Source organism: Haliaeetus albicilla, chromosome 1 (assembly GCF_947461875.1).
Source record: "Haliaeetus albicilla chromosome 1, bHalAlb1.1, whole genome shotgun sequence".
Lineage (NCBI taxonomy): Eukaryota > Metazoa > Chordata > Aves > Accipitriformes > Accipitridae > Haliaeetus > Haliaeetus albicilla.
In genome coordinates, this window is record NC_091483.1 from 59,344,306 (window position 1) to 59,359,603 (window position 15,298).

Sequence of the window (15,298 nt, forward strand, 5' to 3'; positions counted from 1 at the left end):
TACAATGAAAAAAGAAAAGCTATTTCATTTGAACTCTTCTTCCTCTCTGCTATTTGTAACACCACAGAAAATTACAAACAAGCAAGCTGTTTGTTTTAAAAAAGCCTAACTCTTACTAAGCTACATGGCTTGATTTTCTGTCCTTCATTTTGCTTGACTAAGCAGGGGTTTGTTTTGTTGGAGTTTTTTTCTTCTTAATTCATAATACCACAAAGATTTTATAGACAGTGGACTGTATGTCTCTAATGCGTGTGATATTTGTAAAAGATTTTTTGCTGCTTGTTAGGTTAACTGGGAGATATTGTTCATACCCACAGTTCTTAGAACTTATATGTACATACTTAAGTGGCATTGAATTCTCTTATGCTGAATGTTCTATCATCTTCCAGAAGTGGATTTTTCAGGGTTCTCCTTGGTGTCAAAATATGAAAATTTCACACATGGCAAACTTCTGCAGTATGGCCACTGTAAATAATAAACAAACACTATGATTTTCAAATATTCCTAGGAAACAATAGAAATCTAGAGTCTTTGGCTGTGACTTCATAAACATAATTTCTAGTATGTAATACCCATGGCAACATCTGTTGTGATTTGGTGGTGCTGTGTAACAATTTGACTATTGTATGTTGGGCTCACTATTTACTCTATGGATATAGTAGATAACTGGGAACTTTCATAAGAGGAAGCAAACATGGAAGAAAAATATCACAAGACTTTCCATCCTCTGCAGATGCACAAGAGTTGTCAAAAGACAATGACAGGTCTGTTAGCTTGTATGACTTTATCTCCTGTTCAGTCTCCTCCATCTGCAAAACTTATTTTGATAAGAAGAACCAAAGTTCAAGAATGAAGAACAACAAATGGCATCAAGTACTTTAATGGGGGTTCTCTGTCAGACAAGGGGCCTGTTGTTTGAAAGAGTCACGGTGAAGGGCATTTTGTGGTATCCAGAGGAAATGGTTCCTGTCTTAGTTGTGGCAGAAGATAGCAAATCTCTAGATAAGAATGATGTTATATTTAAAACTTTTTATTTCCTTTTTTTCCACTTCTTTTGTAAAATAAAAATCTGATTGCACTATGTTACTCCTCTGAACTTTGATGCTCTCTGAGTAAGCATGGCTGATCCATGGAGTATCTTAGCACAAGGCTCAGATCAAGTCTGAAAATTAAACTGAAAACACAGTGTATGTGGTGGCAGGGGATAATCATACATAGAGCATCTTCCATGAAGCCCGCGACCTGTGTATGACTACTTAGAGTGGCCAGAAATGTCAAAGCAAGGCAGTAACACACATAACTTTGTGTGATGTAAATGTCCTTTTTTTCCCCCTTCTGATACAGTATTATTTGCTTTACAGAAACTGTGATTTCAGAATTCTCTCATACTAGTTTCTATGAAAATGAGCAATATGTTCTTTAACCTAAACCATTTTAATTCTGTAATACAAAAGGACCCATTTTGATAAACTGCCAGCATTTCTACTGTAGAGATTTGATGGCCTTACAAACCTCTGTGGGAATTACAACCTTTTGTTTTGTTCTTCTGTAGCTAATTGCAAAGTAATGGCCCATGTCTAGTTATGTTGCTATATCAGAAGGCTTGAATGTCTCAAAAACTCAGGGGGATACAAAGCAAATCATTCTTTATTTTAATCTCTCTTGTATTTTGAGGTGTCACTAGATTTTTATAGCAAAAGTTGCAAATTCTCAAACTATTTCAACACAATTGGTTGAAACGCTTTTTTGTCAACTGAGTTTCCACATAATTCTCTTGGCCGGATCATTTTAGAGTCTTGCTATTATAAACTGGCATAGTCTGAAATACTATCCAGCATAGCCATGAATCTTGGCTGAGGGAGACTTTGTGCAAACAGCACAGAATAAACACAGATGACTAAAATAGATCCATGTTGTGTGCTGCAAATGGTTGAAAAGCTCTCAAGATGTCAGCACAGCTAAGCCCGACTTAAATAGTCCCTCAGGCAACCAGCAAAAGTGAGTTACCCTACTGACGTGGCCTTCTACTGAAAGCACAGCAGAACTATACCAAATACATTTGTGATAACTTTAAAGTGACCTTCCAAATATGGAGGTTGTTCTGGAGACTTCTTACACAGGTTCCACGGCATTTGCCTTCTAATTTATTTTCTTTTTTAATAGTAGTTGTTACTGCTTCTAGTCTATACTCCTTCTTAGCCAATCACCCCAAGAGCAGAAAACTGCATTTTGCTCTCACTTGCCCCTTTTTTTTCCAGACCTGTGCTTTCAATTCCCAATTTCTTGGCGTTCAAGCTGGGTCAGAAACAATCTTTCCCAACAGCTGAACCTTAAGTTGCCCATTAGGACAAAGAAGCTATCATCCTTCTGAGATGCAGGGAAAAAGACTTGATGCACCTCCTAAGGCACTGGGCCAAAAGAATAAAACACAAGGTTGGAGTGTCAGGGTGTGAACCGGTTCCTGAGCACTCCTGCTGCGCTGCCTTCCATTTCCCCGCCTTTGCTGGATGCTCAAGGTGCTGGTGTTGCACAGGTTAAGGCCCCCAAACTATCACAGAATTCATGCACTGCTAGTAGTCTTTAACCTACAAACTAGTTCTAGACCAAGCAGTGTAAATGGAGGCTATTTTCTAGACAGGTAAGTGGATGTTAAAAAAAAAAAAAAAAGCCATGAAAAATGTTGTCTGCTTGGGTTTATGTCCCATGGAGACCATTTTTTCCTCTAAGGGATAAGGTATCAGGACTTAACTGAAAGTTGAAAGTGCCTGTCATTCTTTGTGTTTCCCATTCCTGAGCTTTGTAGTTTGCTGGAAGCTGCTGCTTCTTAACCAGTGTGTGTATATATATATATATATATATATATAAAAGATCTCAGTCATGCCTCATGACCATCTCAAAGCATGCATAGTGTGACAGTATTGCAAGCAGTGCAGAAAATTATGCATTGAAAATTCTGTCAGCTTGATATTCCAGACATAATTAATAGCTATAACCTGTATTATGAATGGCTGAACTCTGTTTGATGATCAGAGCTGTGTTGTAGCCATCTCATTTGAGGGAAAAAGGAGAAAATTGTGCTTTTTCTCTCAGGCCACATGTGGATGTAATCAACACTTAGAGCAAACTGTACTGATCTGTTGGAACTTGTAGTTCTAAGCCTTTTCCTCAAGGCTGCCTACGTGGGAGTACACTTTTCATTTGCTGATATGCATCACTTTACAGAAGAAACTCAACTGTTTGGTCAAAAAACCCAGATGTATTCTGGTTTTGTATTTTAGATAAAAGTTTGCTAATGCCCTCTTGGGAGATCTATGTGTGTTGTTCATGAATGTTTTCAGACACCTCTGTATTAATACTATGTAATATTCTATCTCATCCATTTGTTGTCTAGTATTTAATGTAGTCAGAGGTGCTGTGAGCTGCTTGTAATGATCCTGACTATCACACTGCTTCATCTTCTTTTCCCTGACTTTCCCTGTTCTGCTAATTCATTCTGCTTTGCATTCACTAAAAGTAGGATGCCAGTGATACCACAGGTCCTCAACCACAGCAAAATTATAAAATGAAGTACCAGCAGAAGTCTTGCGATTGTAGGAAAGTGAGGGAAGTGTGGAAAAGGGGGATCTATATGTCACTGAGGTGAAACAGCAATCCCAGGAGAAATGAGAAAATAAAGGGAAGAATGAGTTCTTGCCCAAATCAGGGCTTCTATTTGCACAGTGATCCCTCTGACTTGTTTATCTGCTTCATCTTCCTCCATAAAATTTCATGTCTTTCAGTATGAGAGTTAATGTTCTCCCTCTGTCATAAATGGCAGATGGTTCTGGGTCCTAAGAGTTGGTTTGTCATCTAGGAATATTATTCTGAAAGGTACCAACCACCCCTCTCTCTGATTTGCCATGGAAGAGAAAATTACTTGTCACTTCACAGGACCTAACTCCATATTTTTATTGCAAACTGTTATTCTGTCCTTGTATGAACAATCATTTACTTGATTTTAATTCTGCATATGCTCATAGAAAATATAGGAGTGGGGAAAGCAGCATTCACTTTTTCCTTATTTGTTCCTCTAAGAGAAGCTAATGTAGTTTAAGACACAGTTTAATGCCATCGGTATGCCCTTCTTTTCCCCTTATTTTTCTCTTATTTCTCTTGGCTAGCTTGTAGCAGAAAAATGCATGTAGGTGTCATTTTTTGCATCTTTAAATCTGAGCTCTACAGATAATGCTACAATTCAATTTGCAACCTGGCTTGTATTCAGCACTGCCCTATCCTACTGCAGCAATTTATTATCATGTTGTTTACTAAATCGTTTATATACTTTGGACAGAGCAGACGTGGCTGCCAACAAAGCTTAAACAGTGATTTCATTACCCAGAAGCATATGAACGCAATCAGGAGTATGCCATGGTGTTGTCATCTTCTGGCATCGTTGGAGAGAAAAAGCAGAGCTTACAACTGGTCTAAATTGCAAAAAAGTATTTTCACAAGGGGTGATATTTTGCCCTTGTTATCACATAAAATTTTCTATCAACAGTCTTTATGATTCCATTTTAAATTTACTTTTATTCATGGGATGAATGACCATATCAAGTTAGTTATTTGTCCTTGCTTTCCTACTTATCTATCCTTTTCTTTTCATTGCCACCATTATCCATTTCTGCTCTCTTATCTTTGTACCTAATTTATCTGTTTGTTTCACACATCTCTCCGGGCTTTCTTCCATCACAATTTTTTGTGTGGAGGTCTTTTCCTGATGTGGCTCATGAACTTGCTAATTTTTCATTCACATATTTTCTGAGGACTTATTTCTGCTTTGAGCTGTCTCAAAAGTTACTCTAAAAGGCAATTATTTTAATTATCCCTAAACAATTTACTTTCATCTGCCATTCACACTAGACTTCATTGATTATTGCAGTGTGCTCCTGCCACTAGTCCTGTTCTTGTTTTGTTACCTCTTTATTACACCATTTCTGGTGTTGGAAAGTGCTTTTGGACAGGAATTATGCCATTATTTCTTCTGAAAAATGACAAACTGGTAAGCTGTCTGATCATTGGTATCTTCCTGATATTTGTATGCTTTGTCTTTTTTTTTTAACTCTTAAATAATACACTTAACTCTAAAAAAGAAAAAGTGTTCATACTGGATAGGAACTCTTAATCTTTTTTCAGGCAAGACACTATTGACTTTAATTAAAAAAAATAAATTTGTCTGAGCAGAGATTGCAGGACCAGTCCCAGGGTTTGTGAGACTGTTGAACTCTGGGGTAGCCAATTCTGAAAACTCATCTGAAGAGTTTCAGAAAACTCCTCTGAAGAGGAAGCAAGGGAATTGACACAAGAACGAGTTACTGTGAAGGCAGGCAGAAGTCTGAATTTCCTTCTCCACAGTAGCTATCTGTGATGAGTGGTAAATGCAAAGCAACTTAGCTTCTTTCATGGGAAGACTGAAATGATCCCGGTGGCTGAGGTCACTGTATTGGAAAAACAAGTTCTCTGTTTAGCTAGATGAAGCTTTTTCACTGGGCTTACTATTTCACTTGGACTTCAGTGATTTTGTGGAGCAACTAACATGCAATAAAAGTTCACACCCTGTTTTCACCACACAGTGGCATGTTTGTATGCCCATAGTAGCTTTGCACATGAAAAAATAGAGACTACTTAATATAGTGACTTCATAAAAAAGTTTCCAGAAGCCAGTAGCAGTGTCCCTTCACTGTGACTGTTCATGTTTTGTTCACAGCTGGGGATTGTGAAAAGTGGTGGCTCTCATTGCTAAAAACTGTACAGAGTCCTATCAGAACATGGCTTCTGTTATAAGAGTAGCAGCAGGACACAGTCAGGTCTCAGGTATGCTTGATGGGTAGGTAGATGCTGTTGATCCAAAGATGACATGTTTAAAAGCATCAAAGGAGCAGGATCTAAACACTGCTGTGTTAGTGTGAGCGGGGCTAAAAGCTGTGTCTTTTGGAAAAAGGAAAAAAAAGGGGGAGGAAGAGCTATTTCAAATTTGAACTGGGAGCCATTTTAAATGTGCTGGTTTTATTTTTGCAATGCAAAAATTTGAGTGTCATGGGGAAAGAGTGAGGAGAAGCCCTCATCTCTCTTACCACTAGAAGTAACTTGGGGCCCCCAACATAAGAAGGACATGGACCTGTTGGAGCGAGTCCAGAGGAGGGCCACAAAAACGATAGAGGTCTGGAGCACCTCTCCTATGAAGACAGGCTGAGAGAGTTGGGGTTGTTCAGCCTGGAGAAGAGAAGGCTCTGGGGAGACCTTATAGCAGCCTTCCAGTACCTAAAGGGGCCTACAAGAAAGCCAGAGAGGGACTTTTTACAAGGGCATGTAGTGATAGGACAAGGGGTAACAGTTTTAAACTGAAAGAAGGTAGATTTAGATTGGATATAAGGAAGAAATTTTTTGTCATGAGGGTGGTGAGACACTGGAACAATTTGCCCAGAGAAGCTGTGGATGCCCCATCCCTGGAATTGTTCAAGGCCAGGTTGGATGGGGCTTTGAGCAACCCGGTCCAGTGGAAGGTGTGCCTACCCATGGCAGGGGGGTCGGAACTAGATGATCTTTAAGGTCCCTTCCAACCCAAACCATTCCATGATTCTTTTTTTCTCAGCATTGTGTTAGGTTTACATTCAAAATACATCAGTAAGTGAACACTGATTTACTGTAATTCAGCCACTGGCGCCTCCCAGTTCCAAGAACTTATGAGGGGCTTCATAGAAACCAAATACTCATATTGACCAAGTGTTCCTGTGGTGTGGGGATTATTAATTTAAATTATTTGACTTAAGCTATTCAAGATTTTAAATGTTCTTGGAGGGAATCAAAGTTCATTATTTTATTTTAAATAGCATGCATACATTTATAATTAGTATTTTTACTTGTATTGCCTGCAAGTTTGCACTGTATTAAACCTGAAAATTTTGGATCCTTTTTAGCTCCCTTTTAGCTTTCATGCTGTTTACAATTTGTGTTTACTTCATTTTGGACAATAAAAGATAAATTAGTTCATTTTTTGGCTCACATGCACTAAGCTGTTTATTGTATTTTGATGGCAAATTGCACAGAGAATGTTAAAATTCAGATATAATCATCTTCATTTAAATGGAAGAAAATAATAATTTCTACAAATATTTAGGTTTGTTACATTTTTCATTCTTGTCTTCTTTTGTTGAATAAGTCCTGATGTTTCACTCACCTAATTTCTGTGTTCTTTTTAAGGGCCTGTTCCAGAATATACTGAAAAACATGAAAAGGCTATTGCTGACTTTAGCAGGTGTCAGATTAGGCAGTCAACTATTAATCTTCCACTCAATTCACATTTTTGACAACACAAGGATCTCTGAAATATGAATAAAACCAAAACCACCATTAATAATATTGCCTTGAAGTATATATGAGTTAACATATTCTAAGAATTACTTCTCCATTCAGATTTTTCTCATCAGCTCTGTAGTGTTCCCAGTCTGAAAAACATAGAGTGTATTTGGAAAGTCTTTTTGAGGGTTTTGTTGAGAAGAGGGAAGGTCTGGTTCAACTTTTTACTATTATTCCACAAACTTTCATCCAAACTCCCCCTGCACATCGGAACAGAAAATCTGAATATAACAGACTATTTCTTTCCAGTCCCTGATAATTGCTCTTTTTTCAATTACCTGATGATTTAAATGTCTCACATTCAATCTTTTTCCAACAGTTGCTATGCCCCTTAAGGGTGTAGCCCTCAAGAGAGGGCTAATTGGTAGAAGGAGCATTCTTGTTTCAGCAAAAGGTATTACCTTTCCCAGCCGTTCAACTTACATAAGCATTTCATACATGTGCCAGAACTGTTTCTCATCTTTTGACTAATTGAGTGACCGCAAGGGATCAGATTTGTATTGGGTTACAGAGTTAGGATCTAGTTCACCCGTGCAAATTGAGAAAAACCTGTTTTTTCTGCTGCTTGTTTTCTGTCATCTGCCATGTTTCATCCCAAGAGAACAATATGCAGCCTGCCACTGAGCTATTAAAAACAGATTTGTTACTTGGCTCCCTGGCTTACAGAGCCATCCTAGAGCTTCTGCTCATGGATACTGAGGTTTTGCATGTGCTTGTAGTCAGGAGGAGAAGTGAGCATGAGAAGATACTGAGTGTGGGTTTTATCATGTGATCTGTGGCTTCTTAAAACCTATTTGAGTCTATGAGTGGTCCTGTTCTGACCAAATCTTCTCCAGCACAAGTAATTTTTCTAAGAAATTTTTATATTACCTGGAATAGTTAAGAAATATTTCTAAGAAATATTTGTATTGCTGGATATGAATGTAGCAGAGACTATGAAGTGTAATTTTTTTAGGTGGGATCTTTAAGTCTGCATGATTAATATGATTATGTATTGTTTGCAATTTAGAAGTATTTCATACAATTTACAAAAATTGAAGTTTTTTCATACTTTTCTCTTGTTACTGTTTCACAACATAATTTGAGGTTTCTAAACCTACCTTGAACAGTTAGTTTCTAAATCCCCATGAAAAAAATGGGAGCATCTGTTGTCCAAGCCCTCTGGAAAGCACAGCCCCATTATCAAAGTACAGATGGCTCTGTACTTTGTAAAGGTTCCTCTGTACATTGTTCCTCCATACACAAGCAGACCTTTTTTCCATATTTGCAGGATACAATCTAATATAAGAGCATTTTTTCAGCAGAGGTCTGCAGAGCAACTCCTAATGGTATTTTTTTCTTTAGACTTCTTGCTTACTGAAGTATTTCGATTATTGGTGTTTCCAGCAGTACTTTTCATTCTAAAGTCTTGGAGCCTGTCCTGTCTTTTGAGAAGTCACCAAGGATGCCCATGGGATAAAACTCAGTATCCTACAGTCACCAAGCCTGTAGGCAGAATTCTAACATCAAATGGCACCCTCGGGGCACAGAGGATCTCAGGGATTATATACTTACTTTGTCTTAATCATGTTGCCTACTATGCCAACAGGCATTTCCAGGCAATGTTTAGGCTTTTAATGAAGAAATGGTTGAGATGCCAGTGAATGACAAAGCATGGTGTGATCATGGTCACCCCTGAGACTGTTCTTCAAGAAAGGCATAGCTGTAGCCAGAATGTCTTTCTGTTGTTGTTGAATAAGCTTCTCTGGTGGTTAACATATTCATGTCAGTCAAAGCTGGAGCTCAATCTTTTTTTTGTAGTAGCAGTGGAAGCTCATCTGGTAGACAGGTGAAAGAACAGGATGTTAACAGCAACAAAAAGAGCATGCACCATTTTTGGGATGGCTTTTATAGAAACTTTAATTGCATGGTTTAAAAAAGTTGTATTTGGACAGGATGTAACACTTAGAATGGAAGACAACTAGTCTTGTGGCTAGAACACCCCAAGGCAGTGTTGCCTATCTGGTCAAACTAGATAAGCTGTATGAGTACTAGCCATCCTGGGGACAGAGGGATAACTGGATGCTCTATGCTTGTTGACCGGTATGATATTTCTGATCATATACCTATTACCCATTTTAATTCTGGGCATCATTCTGTGTTGAAGAATACCTGCAAACTGTGTTTTACAGAGTAGGGATTATAAATTACGCCCCCTCCAGGATTAAACCCTTATATAAACAGAAGTTAATTATGTTGTTTATCTCTTTGAAATGCGAGTATAGTGATAATTCAGTTTTCCCAGTTCAGGAATCTCAGTGTCAGATATTCCAAATTGGTACTACTGCTAACGTAAAACCTCCCCTTTGAGAATGACTTCCAAAGTTTAAAAATAAAATGAGCTTTTACTTTTATATAAGAAGGGCAGGAAATACACATAGTTTGAGAGATTTTTTTTTTTTTTAATAAGCCAAATAGAAGTCTTTTGTTTTAATTTCCCCTGCTGTTGTTTTTAACTATAGAAACAGCTGAAAGGTTAAATCCAGCCTTCCCAGTACTTCCTAAGGAACTTCTTTGTCATCTCAGTAAATTTGCTAGCAGATCTTAATATATTAATGAAAGGATTAATGTGATCAATCTCCAGTTACATTTTTTTTCTTTCTCAAATGCGTCAGTTATTGAAAATCATTATGATAAAGGAAGGAGCTTAAACTTTTCCAAATATCTTCCTCCTTCAGTTGCTCATCTGTTTCCTTGATGTTCTTTGCATAATATTATGACTACATACAGCAAGTCAGTTATGCCAATACAAGGGGAAATTGGGTTTGTAGAAATTATTCATGTATTTCTTTCATAAGGAACATCATCTTTTCTTCTCTTTTACATTGGTATTTACACTGGTAATAAACAGATCAGCCTGTTGTGGCAAGAAGTGTTGGGATTTGTGACACTGCTGTGACATAAAACCTGTCAAAAAGCAAATGTCAGTTCTAACCACAGCACCATAACAATTCTGTACTTTTTACAACTTTTATTATTAATTGGTGTAGTTTACCTAAGCAGGGGATAGAACCTATTTCCATAATACAGCAGATTAAATCCCATCCACTTAACCTCTCTGTGCCTTATAAAGAATGTGATATTTGTCTTTCTTTTTTGACTCTGTCATCTGTAAAATAGTTATACTGATTTGCAGGTTATCCAGTGTTGACTTTTGTTGCAGTTAGCAAGCTTACCTAGTCTGTAAATGCAAATAGTCATTACAGTTGCTAAAGGCATTTTAAATTTTACCCCTCAGTAAAGAGAAAAACCAGTAAAATACATATTAAAATCTGCTTTTAAAAAAAGATCTTAGGTGGAAAAAATAGCAATTGCTAAGTTTAAATATTAAATTTTAATTCAGCTTCTCTGTGTGCAACCTTTATCACAGTTTGATCATGTATTGTTATGTAATCACAGAGTATTTTAATGTTACTTGATCTAGATAACAGTGGTGGCACCCATCCATTATAAATCCCCCAAATGGATGTAGAGAGTATATCTTTATCTAAGAATGCCTGTATCACTATAGATTTTTAACTTGAATTTTAAAAGGCATTCAGTGGCTCCAACCTGTGTGGAGCAGTAACACTTTAATCAGGTGATTTAAAGGTATTATGTAAACAGTGTTCAGAAACTACCTCCATACCTGGGATTCTTCACACACCATAAGCCAGGTGCGATGCAGTAAAGGATTGGTTATAATCTTCCTTATCTTGAACTTGTGCTCTGACATGATACTAAATCATGATTTCAGTAAAAGCTGACCAAGTCTCATTGCTAACTGTCACACCTTTTTTTTTTTTCTGTTTCAGCTGAGACAATCCCAGTCGTACTGCACAGACACAGAATGCCTTCAGGAATGTGAGTAACTATCAAGATCAGGTGCATATAAGTAAAATAAACAGTAGTAATTAAAATACAGTGTGACTGGTCTTTAAAATGTAGCAGTTGATTTAATGTTATAGGAACATATTACATGAAATCAAATACTACAGTACTAAAATTGTTATGTGAGGGAGGTAGTTTCTGAGAATCTGTGATGCAGATGAACATTTGTACATTGAAAGCATTGTATGGAAGCAGCAGTACTGAGCAGGCTGGAGGTATCAATATAACAGCATGACCATTGATAGGGCCCCAAGCATTGCTGAATCTTACCATTGGCCTCCAGATAGGATGATTTCGATTTTTCCCTATGGAGAAAATTTGGAGGGGGCTTTATTTGTCCCCCTTACAGTCATAGCAGCCTAACCAGTGAAGACTGGATATCCAGCACAGATCCCACACACACACGTACACAAGTTCACGGCTGGGGCTGAGTGACTTACTGTCAGTACTGTGAACATTCTGCTTCACTGGGAGGAAGAGGAGATTCCCTGCCAGCTCTGACTGAGAAGTTGACCTACACCATGACTGCATTTCTGTTTGACTCATTGGCTGTGTAGTTAATGAAGCAGAGTACTGATGTGTACACTTCCTTGAAATTTGCTGTTAAATACATCAGAAAAACTCTCCCAAACGGTGAGCATTACCAGGACAGTCAAATGTTACCAACATCTGCAGGGAAGCATAGCTGTGCAAAGGTTATGCAGTAACGTAAGCTTGCCCTGAGGCGCTCTGTTTGCACTCTTCATGGTCTAGATGGAACATCACCAAATGCTTATAAATAAAAATGAAGTGGTTCTGTTTTTCCTATATTGCTTTACCAGTTGAGCATATGAACTCAATTAGCCTGCATCAGGACTACTGTAATGCTTGGAGGCAGCAGGGAGCACCCAGGCAGTGTTCCTGGAAGCAAGAGCTGCTGGTGCCTGTGTCTCCTACAGGTCTAAAAGCAGTGCGGTCAAGGTTTCCGGGATCTCGGGTAGAGGGCATGCCTTCGTTCACTCTCATGTTCCCTCTACATGTCTCCCTCTTCATTCCCTAGTAAAACCTGTTTAGAGATGGGCATCTAGCTTGGACTTGCACTGTGCCCTCGCAGTGTGAAACAGTTGCAGATTCATTGCCATGTTGGGCTGAAGGGGAAAAGCAATGAGCTTTCCCAGATAACCCCTGAAAAAAAAGAGTGGGGCACACATGTGCCATAACAGTGCTGCTGGCTTTACTCTTTCTTTATGGGCTTTCCAAGTTATGCTGTGCGTCTGTGACTTGCAGCACCCCTCCTCTCCCAAATGCACCTGTCCTAGGGAGGCTTTTTCGTCTCTCACACCTTAGACTTCTATGTGCGGGTTTTTTTTAAAATCACAGACATGTAGGAGAGGGAAAGAGGCAGGTGACAGGAGGCAGAATATTTTCTTTATTAGAAGTAGGCACAGACAGGCTGTGCAGCTTTCTGAGCTTTAGTCCAGAGTCAACACCAAGTGATCGTAGGTCATTCTCACTCAAGCCTTGGGAGTCTTGGCTCATCAATATTTATGAAGCTTTTAGGCTAAAGACTGTATAAACGAGTAAGTTCTGTTATGTGTGGGCACAAAGCTTGTGGGATAGCTTTCATGCTACCAAGCTATAGTACAGTGGGGATGTGAATGGTTTGCAGCAAATAGCTTTCCATCCTGAAAGAGATCCTTGCAATAACCATCTGTGCAGATGCAAGCAGTTTGGCAGCAATTGTTCCAAACCAGTGGTTTGTTTCAAAAACCAAAGCAAAAATTATAGAGTAAATCCTCTCCTACATTATTATATTGCCTTAAATTTAGTTTCAGCAAAGGTATTTTTCTGCTGATGCAATGACACTGACTGCCTATTTGTCAGATTATTTTGTGATGCTTCTGTGATTCTGTGCTTGGGCCAACATGAGCTCTGTAAGACTCCCAGGAGTCAAAGGCAAAAACAAACAGATTGAGCCTGGAGAAGCTTCTAGAAATGTTTTCAGAGACAGATTAAAACAATTCTGGGCCAGTCTTCTGTCCATTGCTTCATCCTGTTCTGATGAGCTATACCGTGATGAGCTTATGTTTGAGGTGGGTCTCCTCTTCCCTAGGTCCCACAGCTCCATTTCCTGTTACTTGCTGAGTTTCATTCCTCATTTCAGGACCTCGACACGAAGAAGCTTGTTTTACTCCCACCCATTTGCTCATTCCCAGGATTTGATCTTCCTTCTGGAAGCACAGCTGGGAATGTTGTCATACACAGATTCTTAAATTGCATCAGTTGTGGAATAACTGACGAGATGTTTGTGGTTTTGTTTTGGGAAATGTCGGGGCTGTGGTTCAGCCACTGTCACAGCAGCATCATGTGTTATGCTGTTGCTACCAGCTGGAAGTTCTCAGAAACACCCTGCGTCGATTCCTCCTGAGCACACTTTGTTTTTTCAACCCTTGATTTCAGATCTTTTTTTGGTTTTTGGAGCCAGATCAAAGCAATAGCACCAATGCTCTCTCATTCGCATTTTTATGTTATTAGCCCTAAATTCTTATTTATGGTTGTTGGCACCATTATATTGTAGTGACTACCCTGCAGAGAGTTTCCTGCCAGGGTCAGAACCAGTGCTTTTGGATTTGTACTCCTACATACAGGAGGATATGAGCACCACTTCAAGGAGCATTTGGGCACTCTGCTTGATGGCTGTTCCTCTGCTGATTCTCTGTCAGAGTGTCTGCCATGACGGTAAAGTATGTATCAGAGTCTGGTGACTGTTCCCTCCATTTCAGTGGGTGCCTTGGAGAAAAAAGGCTGCAAGTTTTGAATATGCAAGACATTTAATATTCTGTTGGGATTGTTTATGCTCAGCAAATCAGAAGATCTTACGGTTTCCCTTGAAATGAGGAATAAGTGTGATAATTCTTTTCTGAATTCTGTCTAATGCAAGTGGAGCAGGGAAGATTTCTCTGAAGTGTGTGGCAGTTGCAGCATCAGCGGTTCATCCAGCCCAGGGAGGATCCCCAGCTGGTACTGAGCTGCTCTGATGGCTCATGGCCCTTCACAGTCAGCCTTCCATGTCAAAGGAAATGAGGGGCCACCGCCTGAGTTTTTTCTCTGTCTCCTAGCAATTCCCAGATGTTGTGACCTGGATTTACCACATTCATATTTTCAACACTATTCGCAGTGCTCTACTGGCTTGTAATATGGTCAGCGATGACTGTCTCAAATGTTGTCTACTCTACTTCCAAACTTTTATGTATTTTAACATGAATGCGTATCTGTGATTCATCTTGAGTTGTAGTCACTTAGGGGAGTCACAGCAACCTAATGAAATGTCTGCCAACTCTTCCCTCCCTTTTCTGGTAATTCCCTTCTCCCTTCCTCTGCTCAAGTCCTTTTTGGCTTTCTTCAGTTTCCTTATCCCTGCCTTTTAAGAGTGTCAGCTTGCAGGGATAAAAACACTGTGAAAAGAAGGTGGCACAAGTCAGAGAGCATGCTTTTGCCTTTCTACAAGCAGATGTTAAACAGTAAAAAGCTGAAGATCCAAAAGGAGATATTTCTACCATGAAAGGGCAGACAAAAAGCACCACATGGAATACACTTTTACAGTAAAAGAAATGCAATCTTTCCTCTTTTACTTTAGAGTAAACCTCACTCTGAATGAAAAATAGCACTTTAAGAGGAGAATTAAGTTAATGTAAGGAGTATTTAGCAAGGGCATTTATTAATTTTAGTATTGTATTCTTGAGATTTCAGTTGCACAATCAGGAGGTGCTTGACTTTTAGTCTTTAGAAGTTATTTTTACCAAACTCATCATTTTAGTAGCTTTGACTGCCTTCTAGTAGAACATTAAATGAGGTGGCAAACATCTGTCACAGAAGATTTTTTTTTTCCCTTCCCATTTCTCTCCGAGATAAGACTAGTTTATGTGGCCTAGTCTCTGTTTCTGTAGGAAAAAGCAAGCCAAAGAACTGTATCTCGTATGTGGAGCAACAGATAGGATTCACCACAGTCATTAGCTCC

At 38.8% G+C, this 15,298-nt stretch overlaps 1 protein-coding gene across 2 annotated transcripts in view; it reads left to right on the top strand.

Moving 5' to 3' along the window:
- The window catches only part of SMIM14 (small integral membrane protein 14), a 42,914-nt gene that overhangs the window by 20,308 nt on the left and 7,308 nt on the right, over positions 1–15,298 (top strand). For both annotated transcript variants that reach the window (XM_069791508.1, XM_069791516.1), the window contains exon 3: positions 11,226–11,274. In XM_069791508.1, the coding sequence (XP_069647609.1) occupies positions 11,226–11,274 (49 nt within the window). The remainder of the gene's footprint in view (positions 1–11,225; positions 11,275–15,298) is intronic.